This window comes from Leiobunum rupestre, chromosome 6 (assembly GCF_980474605.1).
Source record: "Leiobunum rupestre chromosome 6, qqLeiRupe1.1.hap1, whole genome shotgun sequence".
Taxonomy (NCBI): domain Eukaryota; kingdom Metazoa; phylum Arthropoda; class Arachnida; order Opiliones; family Sclerosomatidae; genus Leiobunum; species Leiobunum rupestre.
The window spans coordinates 12,074,389-12,096,557 of record NC_143389.1 but is presented as its reverse complement, the minus strand read 5'-3'; the positions used below and the strand labels follow the sequence as shown (position 1 = coordinate 12,096,557).

Sequence of the window (22,169 nt, the reverse complement as noted above, 5' to 3'; positions counted from 1 at the left end):
GGGCCCGTTCCAGAGACGAAGAAATATCGTAATTTTAGGGGCCATTTCTTGTTTAAACACGATTAATTATCAAAAACGCGCTCAGGAGCTCTCGTAAACACATTCGGAAGCGAAAATAATAATTTTTAAGAAAATGGCGGCGCAGTTGATTAACGTGATAAATCAAGGTGTAAACAATATGAAAACAAATGTCCCGCTGAAAATAATGTACCGTGAGTGACTCAATAACATGAAATCAAGAATGTATTTATTTATACTCAAGGAGAATGAATATGTCGAGACTATCGACGGACACGTTGAGGCCCTAACCCCGTCACGCTAAGGGGGGGGGGGATGAAAAAAGGAGGCGGTCTTATTTTTTGCCTCCTCATAGCAGCGTTAATCGCGTCGAATAACGTAATTTTTAAGAACCAATGAGATTGCAGTATTATTTGATTTTATACAGGGGTGGAATTGGAGAAACGCTAAAAATAATCGCGACATATTCATTCTCCCTGAGTATAAATAAATACATTCTTGATGAAATGAATAAAAAAATGATTTTTGGCACTAGTAATCTAACATACATGTATACCCAAAACCGCCTTTATTGAGCTACAAATAAGAATGACCAGGGTCCGAATTGAAGGGCGCACAATATATTTTCTATGAAGGTAGGAATTTCCTTACCATCATTATTATTATTATCTAATAATAAAACGAAAAGAATATATTTAAAATGTCATTTTTGGAGCAATTGTTTTATAAAATTATCTTTTTGCAGATCCTCTTAATCATATGCTGTATTTGTTTCGAAAAGACGGCGAATTATAATCGACATAGAACTGTAGAGTTAAGTGTTTTTCGAATCATTCACAATGTAAATATCAACAAACAATTTTTTGTATTTCACCTTGAATTTTTACATTTTCTCCATTATAATAAAAATTATTTCAATTCCTAAAATATAAGTATTTATTTATTATTGTAGCTATCATTTTAAAAAAGGGGGACACATGATAAACTCCCAAATATACTTAATGAAATGTTAATTGGGCCCCAAACTGCTTTTATGGGCAGACAATGACAGGAAAATGACAATCACCTTTAAAAATATCTACTGAAAAATGATATTAAGAGAAAAACAAGCATGAATAATGGAGACGGCTCCGTTGGAAAATAACAAAATCTTTGGTCAGCTGAGAATATTACAGAAATAGTTTCACTATTGTGGGAAGTTTTTACATCTGGAAGGTTGAGAAAAGGTTCTTAGTAATATTCATTAAATTTATTTTAAAGGAGAATGCAGTAAGTCTGACCATTGGCAGCTGTCAATTTGGGAAGGTAAAAACCGGTATCGCAAATATTGTCTTTTAAAATAATTGAAAATTAAGTGCATGGCACTATTTCACGTCTTGTAAATAAGCTTTTTTTAAATACTATTTAATATAAAGGTTTAGAAAAAATGGTAGGTATACAATTTACCAATTTATCGTACTGTTAACTTAATTAAATCTATTAATGTTATCAAGGTTTAGGTGAATGTTTACGTGAAATTGTACGGCTTTTACCACGCATTGAAGTAGTTAGTTTTAGCAGAAAGAACGTTTAGGCTGTTTCCTCAGCTGTTTTGCACTGCTACCAAAATACATTATTGGGATAAAACGGGATACACGAGTTACGACGATACATTTTTCTTGATGGGACAATACTACATCGGATAGCTTATTAGAAGGAGGCCTGCAACTAATAAAATATGTCCAGAAATTTTTAAATATGTTTGAACTTGACTGTAAAAGTGTTAACTATAAACAATAATACATTTTAAAATAAAGCTAAAAATTGTAAAAAGTCCCGGGAATTACCCACTCCCACCTTAAAATTAAATTTATTTGTAATAAAATTTATTATAAATTAAGTTCTATTTAATAGCCCTTGCAGTAGCATGCAGAAGTCGAGCGGCCTATGAAGCCCTAAGAAGTTTTGGACATATTAATTTACCCTGCTGGGGAAGCTTGCAAAGGAAAATGTCGAAAAACCTTGTGTCTTACTTGTCCCAGTTTTCTCACTTCATCGGCAATACCTTTGACATCGACATATAGCATTATAATTTCAATGTTCTGTAATTAGTTGAACAAAGGTTAAATATTTACCAAAAGTGTGACCGTTTCTATACAGCGTGCTGGCTTTACGCCCTTTGAACTAGGATGATGAAGACTACGCATCCTGGAATAGACAATAGTATTCCCCCAATGCGGGCTCCCAGATCTCTCTAAGGCGACTCAAACCTTTGGACACACAGATTTTTTAGCGCCATCCCCTGACAGCCAGAGCAACTACTTTATTTTTGGAATTTTGTCTGCCAGTTGTTCTAAACTTTACAATTTTGAATCTCTCAGGCATTTAAGATTTCAGACGCTAAAAAACTCCGACCGGATTTTAATAGTGGTAACAAGTTCAATATGTGAATGCGTTTTAATTAATAATCCGTTAAAACAAATAAACCTTCCCACGTGTTCCAGACTCCCAGCCCTATTAAAAGAGCCGAAGCAGAAAATTATTCTAACACGTCTGTGTAACTATTACTATGTTTTAGGGGAAAAATTGTGTTTTTTTTTTTATATATTTTTTGGTTATTAACTTACCAAATATCTCTTAATTTGTTATCTCGTTAAAAGAGGCTATAAGTTGCATGATGACTTGACCCTCTAACGCCATTGTAAAAAACCGAAATTATAATAAAATATTTTAATTTGATTAGAATTTGAAAAAGGTGCCTATTTTTTACGCTGGAAGTCAGTTTTTAACTTATGTCCAAAATTTTGAGGTTGGCAATCATGCTGCACCCCGATTTCCACTCCAGAAGTCCATTTTCAACCTCGTAGCTTTGAAAGCTCGCAGTTACTGGGTGACCGAAGGGGTCAAAGACAATGGCTTCGACCTTAGCGAAGATCGTCACGAGGGGGAGGGATGAACTTTGAAAGCGTAGAGAGTAGCTGATATTTAACTCATCGTAGAAACAAGCTTCACGAATTCCATAGTTGAAATGAAACCCAAGGCTAAAATTCCCAACCTCTACCATCCTATCTCATTATTTTATCTACTTTCCCTTCTCTCATACCTACGATTACTTCACGTGTAACAGTTAAAAACGCTCTCATGGCACACTTTCAGTATTTGTTACGTTTGTTAGAATATTATATTTGAAATTAAAATGACAAATCTGGAAAATGTATTGCCCTGACATACTTAGGTAACATAACTTTATTAAATATTGAGGGTCTAAACTTCATTATTGCTCACTCGCTTTAGAAATACATAAGAAATTTACAAATTAGTTAAGTATTAATTAATATCCGGATTAAATACTATGTAAGAATTTCGGCAGTTTATGGTACAAGATAAGCCTTTTCAATTTACGTCACCACTTTATCCGACACACTATTTCAAAACCAATTCTCACGACGTTTGGTAAGAAACCGAAAATATATTGGATCCCAATAAAGTTGAAACAATTTACATATGTGGCATCACTCTTACAGATAAGAGACGCGTAGTTTTAAAATCGCACTTAAAAGAAGGATAGGTCTTCCTGATAATAAAGCTATCGAAAGTGGTTTTTCCCAAGTTACAATGGCTTATCTGGGAAAAAATAATTTGTGTTGGCTATAATCAGAACATTTTGGGGATTACGGATGTGATTGACGAAAAGACACGATATTTCGGGGACAAACGAAAATTGCACCCTTCTCCACTTACGCAAAAAGGTGATAATGGTCCACTCAAGTGAACTGTCAACTGCAATCTTATCTCTGTGGGCGCTAAGAAGGATTAACATTTCCATATATAGGTCAATCATTGTCAGTTTCTCGACACATTTGAAATTTGGAGTGCTATCAAAAATGTTCTCTTCAAGCCAACTAGTTTTTGCCGTTGTGGCATTCGCTGCCGCAAGTCAAGCTAATGGTATGTTCTTTAATTGAAAAATTGTACAAATGGCTTTCGGAAAGTGATATTTAATTTCCAATTATTTTAATATTAATATGTATAATCGGATAATTAATGACCTGACTGTGTAACATATCATTTAATGCCTGAAATTCTTCCAAACTTCACTTAACTTCTTTTACTTAGAAAAACCTCCCCATACACTTTCACTTAAAGATTCTGAATTGCTCCGTTCAGCTTCAATTATCACAGCTTTCGTCTTTCGGTTTAGTTTTAGAACATTAACGGTTTGCTTCAAACCAAGTCATTGCAGCACCGATTTCAATTTCAATCACTTTTCTCGACATTCTTAGCTAAGTTCCGAGTAATTTTCCCCAAAGAGTAAATGGCGAAATGCTTGGCAGAGTTGCCTTAAAGGTCAGCTCAATGTAGAAAATATATAGATCTTTTTTGATTAATCTAATTTAAACTGTGAAAAACCAAGCCCAACGAAAATGGTGGCTCAAATTGCTTTTAAATTTATATCCAAAATTGAGTTGATTCAGAATTGACTTTGATAGGAAATTACAGTTGCAAATGTGATAAATTTGATCAAAATACAATGTTTAAAATTCAAAGTTATTCCGATTTAATCCTAATAGAATTTTATCCAAACTGGGTGTGACTGAATTGCAGTTGAATCCAAATTTGTATATAAGTTTAAATCATTTTCGTAACGAAATTTAAAAAAATATTGTAAGCATGCGTTTTCCCCGCTGGTTAAGGGAAAGATTATTGGTTCAAAGAGGTTACTGCTTAACATTTCTTGAGGAAAGCGCCTCTGTCAGAGTAAACATTTGGTTCGCCCTGATTTTAAAAACAATTTATAATTCCTTTAGGGATATCTTGCGTAAAATTAACGATTTAACTTTTGACAGTTATTCCGAATGACTTATCGGACAAATGCCCTCTGAAGAACGGTTTGCATCCAGTTCGATTCGCCCACCCTGATAACTGCAATCTTTACTACACCTGTGACTGGGGAGTGGCCATTCTGCAACAGTGCCCTGAAGGTTTACATTTTAGCCCTTGGCAATCGTGCCTTGACCCAAGATTAGCCGAGTGTAGAAGTAAGTATATTTATTTTCTTAAATACGTGTTTAATTTACTTAAGAAGGATGGAATGGAATACAATAAAATAGTTATAAATATGAAAAATCCATAAATATTAAAATGTTTGGCAACGGCCTAACCAACACATTGAAAAAAGAACTTATAAAATACCATACTATCCTCAAAAGATAAAAATTAGTGCCAACTTAGTATAAACGTATAGATTTATTCTATTTTATGTCTGATATTAAAAGCCTAAGATTAAATCTCGAGATATGAGTTAAGAGTACTAGCGCCAATATAGAGCCCTGTTTTAAATAAAACAATAATGAAGTGTTATCAATTAAATGCTGCTTTTCTCAACGACATTTCTGTGTTTAAAGATATTATTTTCGCTAAGTTATATTGGCGAATAACATTCGTGGTATTCGTAGATTTCAACTTTAGTTGATGTTTAACTATTTTACTTTTCATAATAAGAAAAAGCAAAGTCCGTGGAAGAGGCTGGCGTTCCCGAAGTACCAAGTGAACTGTACCAGGCACCGTCCGAAGTGGCTGCAGCTCAACCGAGAGTTCACATTGCTAATATCGACCCTGAACATATTCAAAAAGACAGCAGGCAAGTTAAGTTTTGTTTTTCTTCAAGCCCGATGAAAGAGGGCAGGAACTACAAACTCCAGTTAGGTCTATTAGTTGCGGTCTATTTAAGGCAGTGCAGTCACTAGGGTTTCTAATCTTTGGTGCTTGAGCCTTAAGCCGTTTCAAGGTAAATAAAGAAACATATTTTAAAACATGAAACATTTTATTTATAAAATTGTTGTGAGCCGACTGAACATAACTTTCCTTAAAAAACCTTGAGAAATTAGTAAAACGAATCTTCCACGTTTATCCTCACAATCATGATTTTTGGAACGTAAGAAGAAAAGCTGGTGACTATATCATGGACTTCCTGAAAATTTCAAGGGCCGCTTTAAAACACTTTCAGGTGCCTTAAGCGCCCCCTAACAACGCCACTAAGCGCGAGGGTGTTTATTATGCCACGAATTTATTTAACTCCATAAAAAAGTTTCAGTAAAACGAAAAGTGTAACAGTGGTATACACTAAATTTAATAGTTTTATTTCATAACCTTTTTCAACCAAAGGGAAAAATATAATTCGCGCGATCTCTTAAATTTCAGGTGCCCTAAGGTGAATCCGTCCACGCCTCACTTTTTCCGTCATTCGAGCGATTGTGGGCGCTACTACATGTGCCACTGGGGTCTCGCTGTCCCCATGTTCTGCCCACCTTCGTTGAGATTCAACGAATATTTGAGAACTTGCGACTTTCCAGAAAGGGTACCATGTGCCACCGCTTAATCATTTATTCTTGTCTGTACTACGAAATGGAGTCGCTATTGATTTGTGTGTATTTTATGACCATTAATAAAACAATATTTTGTTAATATGGACGCAAACGTGAATAATTTATTTTGATATATAGTGAGATACAATAAAAATTCGCTCTTTTTCAAACAGTTTTAAAGCTCGTTATGAATAAATGTTTTATACATCGGTAAGACTACATAAAACTACTGTTTTAGTTATGTTATTTACATTTTCTAGGCTTGAAATTATCATTTTGTAATATAAAATTGTAATTAAAAGAGCCACAACAACGTTCAAATTTCAGTCGCTTCTTTTTTATTAACAAAGCGGTAGATAATGTATGTATTTCACGATAAAGGCCTAGTTTTAACTAGCTCACGTTACGAAACGAATCTCATCTATGGCACGTATACACATGTTTATGCAAATCAAAATACATAGTGGAAAGTCAATTGATAACAATAGTTGATAATATAAATTCGGAGGGGAAAAGTGAGAATATGTTGCCTTGTACGTCATACCTGAATTTCATGACGTCAAAGACTGTGAATATGCTATCTGTCTATGCTTAGAGGTGTCCAGTTTGTAAGACAAACTTCATTATAACGCTTTTCAAATTATTTCTTTAAACTATACAGATTTTATAAAACAACACGTTTTACAAAAAGTGATAGTACTGTAAATATTCACTAGAGGTGCCAGGTTTCGATCACCGGTCTCTTGCCGGAAGATTTTAGCAAGCAAAAATACGATTGCAATCAACTCAAGAACAGACAAAAACACCAGGGTCCGTTTGTTTTTCTTGGGAGTTATAATTCATTTAAATTTAAATTTAACGTTTTTAATAAGCTAAATATTTGTTTATGTAAGCTAATGATTTTTTCGGAAAAACGTTCTATGTAGGTTCCAAACCCTAAATTAACAATCTAAAGCTATGTAACGCAATAGCGTTGCTATGGTAGTCTACGCAGGTAATAACCTTTTATCAGTAGGAGATAAAGGGGAAGGATGACCCAAGGGATCCCTACTGTAACGGCAGTCCGACCAACCTCAAAAAGGCGCGAAAAAATGTCCACACTTTTACAAACTAATTTGCTCCCAAAAAAAAACATTGTCCCCAGAGATCTCCGCAGCACAATTCCGCCTTTTTGTCTGCTTAAGTCTGACTCGAGTAACTGGACGATGTAGACTTTGTTTGTTTGGAAACCTGGAGGTATGTATTTTATCTCAGATTTGTAAAGCCCGCATTTGAAACCGCAAATATAGGCTTTGTCCCTAGCCGCCTTTCCCTTCACTTACATTTGATATTGGTCTCTCGTACATGGGGTAAATATAAGCCAACACTTGTGGGCTTCACAAATGGCGCCCAACGTGGGGCTCGTGTTGTGTTAGATGTACGAGAGGCAGGGTTTATTTTAGCTTTTTAATTTAGTGTATTTAGTTAGTGCGTTTTTCGTTTCCCGGTGATTTTCCGGAGGGGTCTTGGGTTGGTGTGTTTAGGCGACTCTAAAGGGTTTTAGAGTCGCGGGTTTATTTTCACCATTAAGACAAGGTGCGGAATGGTTTTGGGAAAAGAAGAGGGTGCCGGGGTTGGAAACCCAGCACCGCAGGATATGGCGCAAATCATGGCTTGCGCTTTGCGCGAAGCCTTGGATGGTTTTGCGGCCAATCGGAACGTGGGTTAAATTAAATGTAGATGCGCCGCTCTACATAGGGCCGGCCAACGAGAAGTATCCGTTGGAATTCCTCGAGGCTCTCGACCGGTATTAGGCGGTAACGGGGTACAGCGAAGGGGATATCCTCTTGCAAGTACTACCATCGTGCATGCGGGGACCCGCTGTGCTTTGGTGGTCGTTTCAGGGAGTATTCACTTCCTTAAACGCTTTTCGTCAGTCATTTCGTGACGAATTTCTGGCCACCGATTATGCCAGGCGTATCCAAATTGAGTTGGATACCCGAACTCAAGGTGTGGATGAACCCCTGACGCAGTATATTCACTGTATTGCTAAATATTACCGTCGTATTGGGGGAAGCGCCAATGAAGCCGATAAAGTGGCTCGAGTGTTACGGAAATGTCATCCGACGGACCGTCAACATTTACGGGGGAAGGTATTCGCCACCCTAAAAGAGTTGTCGCAGGAGGCTAAGATTATTCAATCTGATCTTCTTGCGCAAGCTATCTACCGTCCCCCTCTCGCCGCTTTAGAATCCCTAGAGCCAACGTTGGCTTATGGTGGAAGAACGGGACAGGTTGGGCAAGCGCCCCCTGTTACGGGAAGCGCGGTGAGCCTAGCAGTCACTGGGGTGCCGATGACTTCAAGTCCGGTATCTATGGGTGCGATGGGTACTATGGGTGTAGGTCTGGCGGCACTGGATCCCTATTGGCATTATAGGATTCAAAGGCAGTCAGCTAATTTGATGAGCGCGGCGAACGCCCCTCAACAAATTCAGCGAAATTTCCAGCAGAACCCTGTAGGAGATTCTAGGCCCATAAGGTCGAATATAGTTTGCTATGGTTGTCGGAAAACCGGCCATATTAAACGTAACTGTCGCGAGTGGGGAAACGGGGCAGCGAGGCCTTCCAATTAAGTGGATATTCATTCACGAAAGGGAGTGAGCCTCGGCACAATTCTGACGTTCGGAAAGCCGGTAACGGGGGAGAAATTCCGAATGTTCAGAATTGCACTCTCTTGGTTAACCGGTGTGCTGACGGAACCTTTGGCGGGAAAAATCCCCCAGTGTTACGATTCCAAGCCCGGGAACATTCTTTTCTAGGCTTGTTAGACTCGGGTTCCTCCGTCTCTCTTTTCTGTGATAAATTATTCCCATGTTTGAGAAAAGGGGGAAAAAATTGAGCGAAAACAGCACTATCGTTCGTTTTGGCCGTGGCACGTGTCGTGTAGCGGGCAGTATAAGGCTTTGCATAAGATGGGTTGGCGGCATTCGCCGCCAGCGCTTTCTTTTAGTTCAAGGTCTGACCCCCCCTTTTATCTTGGGTAGATATTTTATTGGGGCGGAGAGAATAAACCTTAGAATTAGCAAGGGAGGATAGTCAATCGGCCCCTACCCCAGCGCGTCGTCCCTTTCGATACCAGAGATGAGACAGCGTGGGAGTATAATTGTCAGGTGGACAATGAAAGTGGGAATCCCCGCAGCGCTAGAAACGTTAGTCTCGAAGTCGAAATGTACGGGGGAGGAAAGGGGTGTTTTGTTAAAAACTATCGCGGATTTCCGAGAAGTTTTTACGAAACGTCCCGGCGAAACCTCTAACGTGGAGCACGCGAGAGAAACGGGCGAGGCTAAGCCGATTTTCGTCTATCCCCATCCCGCTAGTATAAGGAAGCGGCAGGCCATTGACGAGGCGTTTGATGAGTTGTTGGATCTAAATTTGATAGAGCCAAGCAACTCGCCTTGTACTAGTGGGTAAGCCGGATGGTTCCAAACGGCTGTGCATTGACTATAAAGAGCTTAATAAGGTAACGGTGGATGATCGTTATCCGATGCCGTCGATTCCGACTATTTTGGCATATCTCGGAAAGGCGAAGTATTTCACCACGTTTGACCTTTCGAAAGGCTTTTATCAAGTCAACGTTAGGAAGTGTGACAGGCCGAAGACTGCCTTCGTCTGTCATAGGGGGCTTTTTCAATTAAAAAAGATGCCTTTTGGAATGAAAAATGCGCCGAGCATGTTCATGCGTCTGGTGGATAGGGTTTTAGCGCCTTACAAATGGCAATTTGTATTGGGATTTTACGATGATTTCACCGTATATTCCGAGTCGTTTGAGGATCATTTGATTCACATTCGAAAGGTGCTAGAACGTATAGTGGAAGCAGGGTTGACTATAAAGCCGGAGAAAGTGCAGCTCTGCGCTAACGATGTTAAGCTTCTAGGCTATAAGGCTGGACCGAGGTACTGCAAACCAAATCCGGAAAGGTTTAGGGCGATTGAGGAATTCCCGCAGCCCAAGAACGTAAAGGAGCTGCAGCGATTCCTCGGGATGATTGGGTATTACCATCAGTTCATACCGAACATGGCGGGAACGGCCAGGCCGTTGTATGATTTGCTGAAAAACGATGTCAAATGGCATTGGGGTGATACCCAAACCAATGCTATGCGTGAATTAAGTAGGCAGGTTAAAAACACGGCGGAGTTAGCACTACCGGATTTAAATGGGAATTTTCTCATTAAATGCGATGCGAGTATTAAGGGCTTAGGTGCTGTTTTAGAGCAGGAAGGCGGGAATGCGAAGGTTTATGTCCCCATTGCCTTTATAAGCCGGGGACTCGCACCTGCGGAGCGCAACTACTCGACTACAGAATTGGAATGTCTTGCAGTGGTTTTCGCCCTCAAGAAGTTCCGAATGTACGTCGAGGGGGCCGACGTGGTGATTGAAACCGATCACCAAGCTTTGAAGTGGTTACGTCACCTTAAGGATCCAGTGGGTAGGCTTGCCCGCTGGGCCTTGAAGTTGCAACCTTATAATTCCGATGTTCGATACCGACCTGGGAAATTAAATGTTGTAGCAGATGCTTCGTCTAGAGCCCCCCTCGATTCCGAGGAAGGCCAGGGAGAAGCGGCGGTGACGTAAGCGGTTTCAGAGGAAAACTCTTCTAATTCCGCGGAGGGAGAAAACTCTTCCAAGGAGTGGGGGCTGCCTTTCGACGGGAAAGCCATCATAAGTTTGCAAGTTACTGATCTAGGGTAAGCGAGGATTATCGCCGAGTTAGAGCGGGTTAGAAACTCTGGGAGTCCGATTACGGCATTGGAAGCCGGGACAGTACTAGATCAGTATATAATGGACAAAGATGGCCTATTGTTTAGGTATTTTGCTCCTTGGGACGAGGTGGATGAGGACGGGCTTGAAAATGCTTGGAAAGTGGTGGTTCCTAAAAAACTTAGGGTACCCATCATTAAGTATTTTCATGACGAAGCGCTCGCCGGCCACCAGGGGGCTTGTAAGACGTTCAAACGGTTAAAAATCAGAGTTACGTGGTCGGGAATGAAGCGGGACGTTATAAAGTACGTAAGGGGTTGCGAGGTGTGTCACAAGTGTAAGCTATCTCAGCAGTTAACCCCGGGGCTACTTTCTAGCGTTCCTAGTGAAAGGCCTTTTGAATTAGTAACCGCTGATTTAATGAGTCCCTACACTCGGAGTGCAAAGGGAAATCAGTACCTACTCGTCATAGTAGATCATTTAACTAAGTGGGCAGAACTCTTTCCGCTTAGAAAAATGACTACGGAGAAAGTATGGGAGAAAATGTATGAAGTCTTTTGTCGGAATGGATTCCCACGGCAAGTGCTAACTGATAATGCATCCATATTTTCTAGTAATAAGTTCAAAAGGGCTTGTTTGGATTTGGGTATTCGCCCGAAAACGATATCCCCGTATCACGCTCAGGCAAACCTGACTGAGCGGATGAATCGAACTATTAAGCAATGATAATTTCTTATGTCGAACGACAAAAGGATTGAGACGCCCGTCTCCCAGAATTAGGCTTCGCTTTGCGCTCAGGCGAAAGTGTCGCGACAGGGTATTCACCCGCAGCACTGAACTTGGGCCGAGAGCTTCACGCACCCCTGGATTGGGAGTTGATACCACGAAATACTTCCGGTAATCGAAGCGCAGGCGCGTACGCCGAGAAACTGAAAATTAGGCTGCATGATGCAATCGACCATGGACGCTTGAATTTACAGGATTCGAAGTTTACGCAAAAGCTGCACTACGACAAGCGCCATCGAGCTGTTTTTTACAATCGTGGAGACCTCGTGCTGCGCAAGACTCATCTTCTCTCCGACGTGAGTCGTGGTATCACGGCGTCGCTAGGGGACAAGTATGAGGGACCGTTTGTAGTGCAGGAAAGGACTACTCCTTATACGTATCGGCTGGGGAACCTGGACTCCGGTGATTTCATAGGAGTGACGTACGTGTCCCAGCTGAAGTCTTTCACCCCACCGTGGAAGGGGGAGGACCCTACCCCGCCCGAGACCGAGCGGGAGAAGGGGAGGCCGGCGGAGAAAGAGGAAACCCTCTCTCGTCCGAAGAAACGAAAACGCCGGCAGAGGTGGAGATTGGTAGACCCCCCGGCTAACCCGTACAACTTGCGTTCCAAGGGAAACGCCGTTTAGCAGATTTTGGGTGGGGTCTACTCTATCGCTATAAAAAATTTGAGATACCTCGAATTTGAAACCTGAAGCTAATCGTTGTTGCGCAACTGCGCCTACTTTCTAGCCAACATTGCTTAACGCATCGATCCCGATCCCGCCGATCGAGGCCCTCCGGACGAGGAGGTGGGCAGACCGCCCAGTTCCGAGGAGGAGGTGGGCATACCATCCAATCACGAGGAGGTAGAGGGTAGACCGCCCAAACACCGAGAAGAGGGAGGCAGACCGCCCAGCCCCAACGCACGCCGGAGCAGGCTGCCATCATGCAAGCCGGTCTTCCGCAATAGCCCAGTGTTCGGTCGGTGGCCACTTGGGTAGCCGCGACGGAGGATGGGCTCCTCACCTACTTCAGCGCTGCCCGCTGGTATCGGGGCCAAATGACCAGTAGGGTGGGAAACCCCATCCCGTCTGTATTCAGCGGCCACCAGGGCAATTGTCAGCGGTGGACGTCGAAGCCCTGCTGGGGAGCGACGACATTTCGCCCCTCGATAGCGGTGATGAAGATTTCATCGACGCTATGGACGATCTTGGTCTCCACCCCGGCGCCTAATTTTTGGGCGGGGGTGTGTAAAGCCCGCATTTGAAACCACAAATGTAGCCTTGTCCCTAGCCGCTTTTCCCTTTACTTCGGAGAAACCTCTCGTTGTTTTGGGCGAACGCTGCTGGGGAGGGCCAAGACGACTCATCCTCGCTCACGTCGTCTCTCTCTCGGACCCACAAGGTTAAGAGCGGGGTGAAGTCGCCGCTGACGCTTTAATGCACCTCAGAAGGTCCGTCAAGATTTCTTGGCGGGCTTTTTCATCTAGCCAATAGGGGTGCCGCGGCACGAAAGGGCATCTTTTTTCCTGGAGCCATCGACGAAGGACTCGCGATTTTTCTTCCTCTCCTAAAGAGGTTTTCGTTTATTTCTTTTATCATTTTTCCTATGTTCAACTATGCCTATACTGGTAAATAAAGTTTTTGTTTTACATTTTATATTGGTCTCTCGTACATGGGGTAATATGTATTTACCCCATGTACGAGAGACCAATATAAGGCGACAATTCTGGGCTTCACAGATTTTATTTAAAACTATTAATAGTTTTGACTATTTACTTTTAAAATATTATATGTTTATAAAATAACTTATACTACATGTGTTAATAACTGCACAAATGATACATTTTTTAAAAAGAATCAACGTTCCTGGAAGTGATATCATTTTATTACATAATGTGTTGGCTAGACAAATTAATAACTTTGAATCTCTTATTTGGTATCTTGTCAAATTATTTTTCCAAACTTATGAATCTGTTAATTCTCTCAGTGATACATCGTCTAAGAAAATAAAAAAACAAACAAGACTAACTCAGATAAATCCTTCATATTAATGATAAACTGGTATGATGCTACCGCACAATATTTCTTGGAAGTATCAGTTTTCCTAAAGACGTCCCTAAAAATCTCCTCAACAAAGGTATCAGAATTTGACCAATTGCAATTATTTCATTCCAATAGTTACGAAGTATTCCCGGTATCAAGAACAAAGCTAATTGCAAATAATTCCAATGAAACTGCGACCCCGTGTGATGACCCTGAATCACCAGTTGCTGGTGAAAGTGATAGAGCTTATGATGATCTTAATAAAATCAAGCCGCGTTCACAAAGACGTTAAAAATGGTAAATAGCTGAAGTTGAAAGCGAAACGTAGAAGACGAAGTTAGAAATTGGCGGTTTACAAACCCGCCGAAAGTCGAGAGGAAACTTCTCAAGACGAGAGGGAATTGGCGGTCAACCCGTATCTACTCCAGTTTGATATTTCGACCTTCGGCTGAAAATCACGTGCCAGTTTTGGTCAATAGAGAAGCGGTTAGGACCTCGTGTCGGTCATCTGATACACAAACACCGGTTTTCTCGAGAGAGAGTGGAGTCCGACGGCCGAGGGAACGAAAGACTTTGTTTACCTCGTGGTTTCGGTGAGCTATGGCTGCCACAAATAAAACTGTAACTGTTAGTGCGAGTAAAGGAAGTCTTTGTGAACTGCTGACCTTGTGCAGAAGGAGAAAGAGAAAGGCTGAAGTCGGATCACCCCGCCAAAAGCGGAATGCTCTTCCCCCTTTTACTTTAGAATTCTCCTCAACAAAATGTCTTTGTGAACGCGGCTTAAAAGATGACAAGTGTGTTAAGCCTTCCGATGATCTCATGGAATCTAGTCAGACTGAAAACATGGAACATAAATATTCCCAAACAAGCGAGAAAGAGCTAATTGATAACTATGATAGAAGCTACATTTCTTTTGGAGGTGGTTGCTTATCGAGTATAAGAAGAGTTTTTAAAAGTCGTGTTCATTTTGGAAAAGAAAAAGGATTATCTTCTAAACAGATTGAAGAAGCTAAAACTTAAAATGATCTAAGCTGGATTTTCAGCATGGAATCTACAGATAAAGTTAATTTAGATTACTCTGGTCTTATTATGAGAGACGACGGAGGAATGCAGTTTCCTAAAGAAGAGTTAAAGCCATTTTGAAGGGAACTAAACTCGAAATTTCGAAGCTATCTTACCAGTGACGTTCTCTTTAAACATGGAAGAGATGTTATCCGAATACTGGCCGAAAATATTTTTCAAGATGCCAGCCTAGTCAATTTATTTCTGGAAATCTCCAAAAACATTACTGATCGTGTGGAAAAAGATTTGCTTTTCTTTTATAAAGACTGGATTAGAAAAATAATGCATGCAACTTTCAATGATTGGCTAAAGGCACGAGACTCGCAACGGAGTTAAAACAAAAAGGAAATGAGTAAAGGTTGTGCATCTCTCAGGGATGAAATGTATATAATTTCCAAAACATCGAATGAATCCAATAAATCTTTAAATGAAGTCAGTGGGAAACAATAGGAAGTGTCATACTTATTTTATATAGCTACATATGACATTACCAGACAGCTTTCGTTATGCATAAAGTAGTATCGCACCGTAGCTTTGGGATATGGTTGCCAGTTTGAAGGGGTTTCTATCTATAGAGTAGTCTCAGTGCTACGTCACGCAACATCAGCCATGCTTTTTCCTATAGAGAAAAAACGCGCCTCAAGCTACGAGGTGATATTACTCTATAGGACAAAGCATAGGTGACATCAGCACACGTACGGCGATATTAATTTATTGTATTACAAAAAACATTTAATAGTTAATCGTGGAAAAAGTTCAGTTCCTCACTTATTTTACAAATTTTGGTGAAGTGTTATAAGTCGCAGGTCGACTTGGCCCTTTAATTACAACATCGTATATCAGAATGAATAAAATAAAATAAATTGAATTGAATTGAATTGAATTTACCCTGTACAAAGATACATAACGAGAGCTTTTAATTAAAAGTAAATAATATAAATAATTATTAATAAGGCACCACCATAGGCCTAAGTTATCGAGCGACTTTTAAAGTCATTAATTCAGGTGGCCGGTTTATATTTTTATTTTTACAATATATTAATATATATTTACCTCTTCAGTATCTATTTCCGTTTCCGGATCCGATGTATCGTCGTTATTAGTTGGTCCTTTGTTAGCACAGGCGGCTTTTTTTGTTCCACGCGTACAATCGGACGTACACAATTCTTTTCTGGCTTTGCAAAGGCATCCCCGTTGGCCTTTTCTTTTAACATTTAATCCCTCAACTAATTCTAAATTTGCAGTGATTGAGCAAGCGCTTTTACACTTGCAAGGGAACTTGTTTTTTCCGATTTAGAAACTAGCATAGTCTATTGGAACTATATCGTCCATATTGATCTCCTTATTTTCACTCCTAGCAAAAGTTATGGCTTTTAGTCCGAAGAAGAAGGTAAAACTAAATGTCCAATTTTTGGAACGAGTGTTACCCAGCACGCTATCTACATTGCACCACAAGGTGCAGGTGGCGAATTTGTTGTGAAATACAGGGTCTGTTTGTTGGGCGTTTTTCCGTAAAATCCTGTCTCAAAATAGTTAAATTTCAACGCGCCAAGTAAAGTTTACAGAAATAATTACTACACATCTCACACAGGCCGTTTTAATTAAATTGTGAAATACAAATGAAACGAATTTAAAAATGATTAAATAATAGTAAATTATAATTACATTGATATACTTCCTTCGTACTTCTATTAGTAACGAAAAAAATTTATCATAATAATATAAAGTAAATTTAAATAATAATATTGCAGGAACTGATATTTCTTTGAAATAAATCCGTAAGTAATTTCTGCTGTATATTTAATTTATTGAACAACTATAAGTATAAAAAATAAATAATATATTTTACGTGTATGTGTATATTATATATTCATTTTAGAAATTGCCCCTTTTCATTTACAATGGATTTATTAAAACTAATTTAATTATTATAAAATCGAATGTTTGCAATTGATTTGGTCAGGAGATACGTAAATGAAACATCACAGACAAATTCGGCTAGAGTACTCGAAAAAACTCGAGTTCTTCTAAGGGAATTCCTTATTGTGACAGGCGATGAGGATTAGCAATGCCGATCTTACTACAGACCGACCCCTTGGTCAGTTCGTAGTATTTGGGAATAGCTCTCGAGGGGTGGAAGAGTGGGGGATTGGATTTTTCTGCGGTGGCGCCACTCTACAGTTGTAAAATATTTACTCCCTCGAACTAGCTTTTTGTAAAAATATTTTCTTTTAAAAGAAGCTGGTTTCGGGGCCACGCACCTTGAAAGTGTGCCTTTAAGGATCTCACCCAAAGCATGTGAAAAATCAGCCCATTTTCCGCCCAAACTAAAATCAGGGATTTTACGAAACCGCCGGGTTCCCGCCCAAGGCCAAATGGCACTGCAGTCCTAGCTAAGCGATATACTTTCTTTTTTGGGAAATTTCATGGGCCCCAGCGTTGCCAGACGTAATAATTATCGTACGTGTCGATAATTTAGCACATTTTTGGGACGTACGATATTTTCAGTGGCGTACTATATAGTACGCATTTTTCGATGATTCAGCTTGCGCGTATGATAATGTACACTCTGTTTAAAAAGTCTTCGACAGGTGAAATTTTTGCCCTCTTTTCAATTCTGCTAGAAAACTATAATAGATAGATCGATGAAACCAATTGCAACTATTATTTATTTTCTAATATCTTTCGTTATTTATCGGTTTCGTTCGCCAAAAATTAATAGTTTTGGCAGGTACCGTCAATAGTCATTTTTGACAACTTTTTAAATATTAGTAGAAGGAAAGTAAGGGCGAGGCTCCGATCCCGGGGTCGGGGTCAGGTTCGGGATCGGGGTCCGGGATTTAAGGGGTGAAATGAGGGTAAAATCGTCGAAAAGTCAATATATTTATGATATTTCTCGCGACGATTTGTTTTCCCTTATATCAACATATTATGTCCAGGCCAACTTGTTTATTTATCTCCGCTTATCTTGAAAGATACTTGAACTTTTGGTCTATTTTGGTCCATTTTCGGGTACATCAGAAAAGCAGTTGGAAAAACGAAGAGCCTTATTTTTTTTTCCACCCATATCCAAACTCCAAAAATTTATTGCTTTAATTTATTTATCGCTTCCGTAGGTATAAAATAAGATAAAAACCACTTACCTATATTTTAATTACGGTAAATTAAAAATACTTAATTAGTGTATTAAGTTACGTTTAAAAGAACCTTTTGTAACAATTCCAATATGTTAATAAAGGTATAAGGATTGAAAAAATACTTAAAGTGGTTTTACTGATAAACTCTAAAGGAATTTAACTTTAAAGGGTATCTTAGATTATTGTTTTTAATTTTATTCAAGTTGAAAACGTATTAAGAGTCCTTCAAAGTACTATAAAAGGATTTTATTTACGAACTTAATTCATATTTTCTTCAAACTTTCAATTCGCTTTTATTACTATTTAAATACGGTAAAATATAATTCTTTTACACAAATATAGTCAGAAAGATACTATAAAACACTAAAATTAAAATTAAATTAAATTTGTGTGGATAAGATTTGTAAATATCATTTTGAAACTAATAACTTTCACGCTTTATTTAAGTCAAGCCAATAAAAACAATTACCTATATTTTAAATACGATAAAATATAAATACATTTCCGATATGTAAATAGGTAGAATAACACTATGAAAAGTTCCTTTTTCTTCTTTTAATACGACAACACACAACTCTGATACGCAAATATATAAAGAAAATTTACTCTACGTTCGATACGTTAAAATACATTTCCGATACACAAATATAGATAAAGAAATACTATAAAATGTAAAAAGGTAGAAAAATACTACACATTAACCATTATGAATTTAAGCTTACAACATCCTTCACGTATAGAGCATAACATATATGTTCAGAGTTAACTTGTTTCCTCGTTATCTTTATCGCATGTGTTTTAAATAGCGTATGGAATAAGTTAAGAATGTACTGAAATGGTGTATGTTTAAACCTCGTAGAATAAAGAGTAAAACATATGTTCAGAGTCGGCTTGATTACTAAAGCGAATAACACAGAGAAGTTTCCGGTGTAGTCACGTAGGAAGAAAAATACTACAACACTCTCTATACTCTACATTCAACACGTTAAAATATACTTCCGAAATGCCAATAAAGGTAGTAAAATACTACAAAATCTCTATACTTTACCTTCAATACGTTAAATTACATTCCAATATGTAAATATAGGAGGAAAAATACTACAAAAGCCTCTTTTCTTGGCGTTCAATATGTTAAAATAGATTTCTGAAATGCAAATGTAGGTAGTAAATACTACAAAATCTCTATACTCTACCTTCAATACGTTAAATTACATTCCAATATGTAAATATAGGTAGTAAATACTACAAAAGCCTCTTTTCTTGGCGTTCAATATGTTAAAATAGATTTCTGAAATGCAAATATAGGTAGTAAATACTACAAAAGCCTCTTTTCTTGGCGTTCAATATGTTAAAATAGATTTCTGAAATGCAAATATAATTAGTAATTACTACAAAATCCTCTTACTCTACGTTCAATACGTTAAATTAATGATATGCCTCCGATCGAATCGTTCATTTTTTCCTATTTAAATATACGCATTTAAATTAGAATTGCTTCTAGTGTTCGGCAGTCGATTAATTTTTATCCACAAATTTTCCGATTTATTTAAAAAACGTTGGTAAAAAGATTATCATTTTAACTTATTTAATTGTGTTTTTTACCCAACCAAGCATTTATTTGAATAAAAGTGGTATTTATTTAAATAACCAATAGTTAAATAAAAATTGTTAAATGTTTAAATAATCGAAAGTGAACAAGCCTATTTTTTAAATAAAACAAACAGACTTTAGAGTTGATAAGATTTGTAAATATCATTTGAAACTAATAATTTTCACGCTTTATTTAAGTCAAGCAATTACATTTTTAAAAATGAAAGAAGTTAAACAATATAAAAATTTGTAAATATTGTAGATATTTTTAGGTAATAAAGAAATTAAGAAATGTTTTAATTAAAATATCTTTCATTTTCTACTACATTTTTAAAAATGAAAGAAGTTTAACAATATAATTATTCTAATATAATTTCAAAATCAGGTATTATTTAAAGTACAAATGCATAATTTAGTGAAGCAATTCTTATTTAAATACTTTTATTTAATTAATTTGTTTATCTGAAATGTATTTATTGAAAAATAAGTGGGTTTTACTATTTATCACGGTTTTTGTATGTATATATATATATATATATATATATATATATATTGGAATTGTTACAAAAGGTTCTTTTAAACGTAACTTAGTACATTAATTTATTTTGGAAGTTCAAAACGTATTAAGAGCCCTTCAGAGTACTATAAAAGGATTTCATTTACAAACTAAATTAATATTTTCTTCAAACTTTCAATTCGTTATAATTTGAATTTAAATGAAAACATCATGGATTATAGGTGCGTAATCTACTATTAGACCGAACGGAATAAAAAATACTTAAAGTAAGTGGTTTTACTGATAAACTAAAGGAATTTAACTTTAAAGGGTATCTTAGATTATTGTTTTTAATATTATTCAAGTTCAAAACGTATATAGAGTCCTTCAAAGTAATTTAAAAGAATTTTATTTACGAACTAAATCCATATTTTAGAAGTTAGTTTGTATGAAATACTTACTAATACCTGAAAAATGGACTTTAGAGTTGATAAGATTTGTAAATATCATTTGAAACTAATAATTTTCACGCTTTATTTAAGTCAAGCAATTACATTTTTAAAAATGAAAGAAGTTAAACAATATAAAAATTTTTAAATATTGTAAATATTTTTAGGTAATAAACAACTTAAGAAATGTTTTAATAAAAATATCTTTCATTTTCTACTACATTTTTAAAAATGAAAGAAGTTTTACAATATAATTATTCTAATATAATTCCAAAAACAGGTATTATTTAAAGTACAAATGCATAATTTAGTGAAGCAATTCTTATTTAAATACTTTTATTTAATTAATTTGTGTATCTGAAATGTATTAAATGAAAAATAAGTGGGTTTTACTATTTATCACGGTTTTTTATATATATATATATATATATATATATATATATATATATATATATATATATATATATATATATATATATATATTGGAATTGTTACAAAAGGTTCTTTTAAACGTAACTTAGTACATTAATTTATTTTGGAAGTTCAAAACGTATTAAGAGCCCTTCAGAGTACTATAAAAGGATTTCATTTACAAACTAAATTAATATTTTCTTCAAACTTTCAATTCGTTATAATTTGAATTTAAATGAAAACATCATGGATTATAGGATAGGTGCGTAATCTACTATTAGACCGAACTAATTAAAAAAATACTTAAAGTAAGTGGTTTTACTGATAAACTCTAAAGGAATTTTGGAATTTTCTAGAATAGCAAAGTAAAACTAAAACGTAAACCAAGTTTAAAACGAAACTAATAACTGGGAGAAAGGTTGAAGTAAGTAATTTTTTTGATTTTTCGTTTTTTAATTTTTGAGTTCCCTATATTATTATAAACTAAATTAAATATAATTTTTGAAAATTTGTGATAAAAGATCTGCTCCTTCGTGTTTTACATATATTTAAAAACTTGAAATTTTAATGAATTGTTTTCAAAGCATGAAAAATATAGCAGATCCTTTGATTTTAATTGTAGTTAGTAGTTACTTAAAAAAAAAGTCGCTAGCTGACTTGGAGCTGGTGTAGTTAAATTTTAAAAATGTGTATTTTAAATTTTGTTTGTAAAAGTTTTTTTTGAAAAAGTTTAGTATTATAGTTTAAATTTATTAAATAAAATACAATATAAATTATACATTTGGTTTAGTATTTTACTATTGCAAGTAAAATTAATAGTAATTTCAATTACTTTTTTAGTTTTTTTTTTAAAAATATGCAAACTATTTAGTTATTTCAAAAACAAATACGTCGAATTATTTGGTATTCGAAATACTATTGGTTAGTTTTTATATCTTCAATTTTATTTTTCAGAACAATTTCTCTTTGTCTAGCTTCTTCTAACTCTCATTTAGATGGCCTTAAAGCCAAGTATTTAACAAATTTTGTAACCAAGTAGATGGAGCTTTAAACAATTTTTCAGTCATGTAGTCAAGGAAATGTTCAAATATACGTGTATTTGGTCATTTTGATG

The 22,169-nt window shown here is 36.8% G+C and overlaps 1 protein-coding gene across 1 annotated transcript; it reads left to right on the top strand.

The window, feature by feature from the left end:
• The first annotated feature begins 3,837 nt into the window (after positions 1-3,837).
• LOC149939276 (peritrophin-1-like) lies at positions 3,838-6,468 on the top strand. Its single transcript, XM_090179672.1, has 4 exons — positions 3,838-3,945; positions 4,845-5,036; positions 5,500-5,638; positions 6,199-6,468. Exons 1-4 carry the CDS (start codon positions 3,882-3,884, stop codon positions 6,374-6,376), a joined length of 573 nt encoding a protein of 190 aa, XP_090035798.1. The 5' UTR covers positions 3,838-3,881; the 3' UTR covers positions 6,377-6,468.
• The last annotated feature ends 15,701 nt before the right edge of the window (positions 6,469-22,169 follow it).

What these genes read in the sequence shown, in the direction of transcription:
- LOC149939276 (XM_090179672.1), top strand. Translation starts at nt 3,882, where the DNA reads ATGTTCTCTTCAAGCCAACTAGTTTTTGCCGTTGTGGCATTCGCTGCC. An exon ending in AAGATTAGCCGAGTGTAGAA is followed by an intron (nt 5,037 to 5,499) that starts GTAAGTATATTT and finishes TTTCATAATAAG; the next exon opens with AAAAAGCAAAGTCCGTGGAA. An exon ending in CATATTCAAAAAGACAGCAG is followed by an intron (nt 5,639 to 6,198) that starts GCAAGTTAAGTT and finishes CTTAAATTTCAG; the next exon opens with GTGCCCTAAGGTGAATCCGT.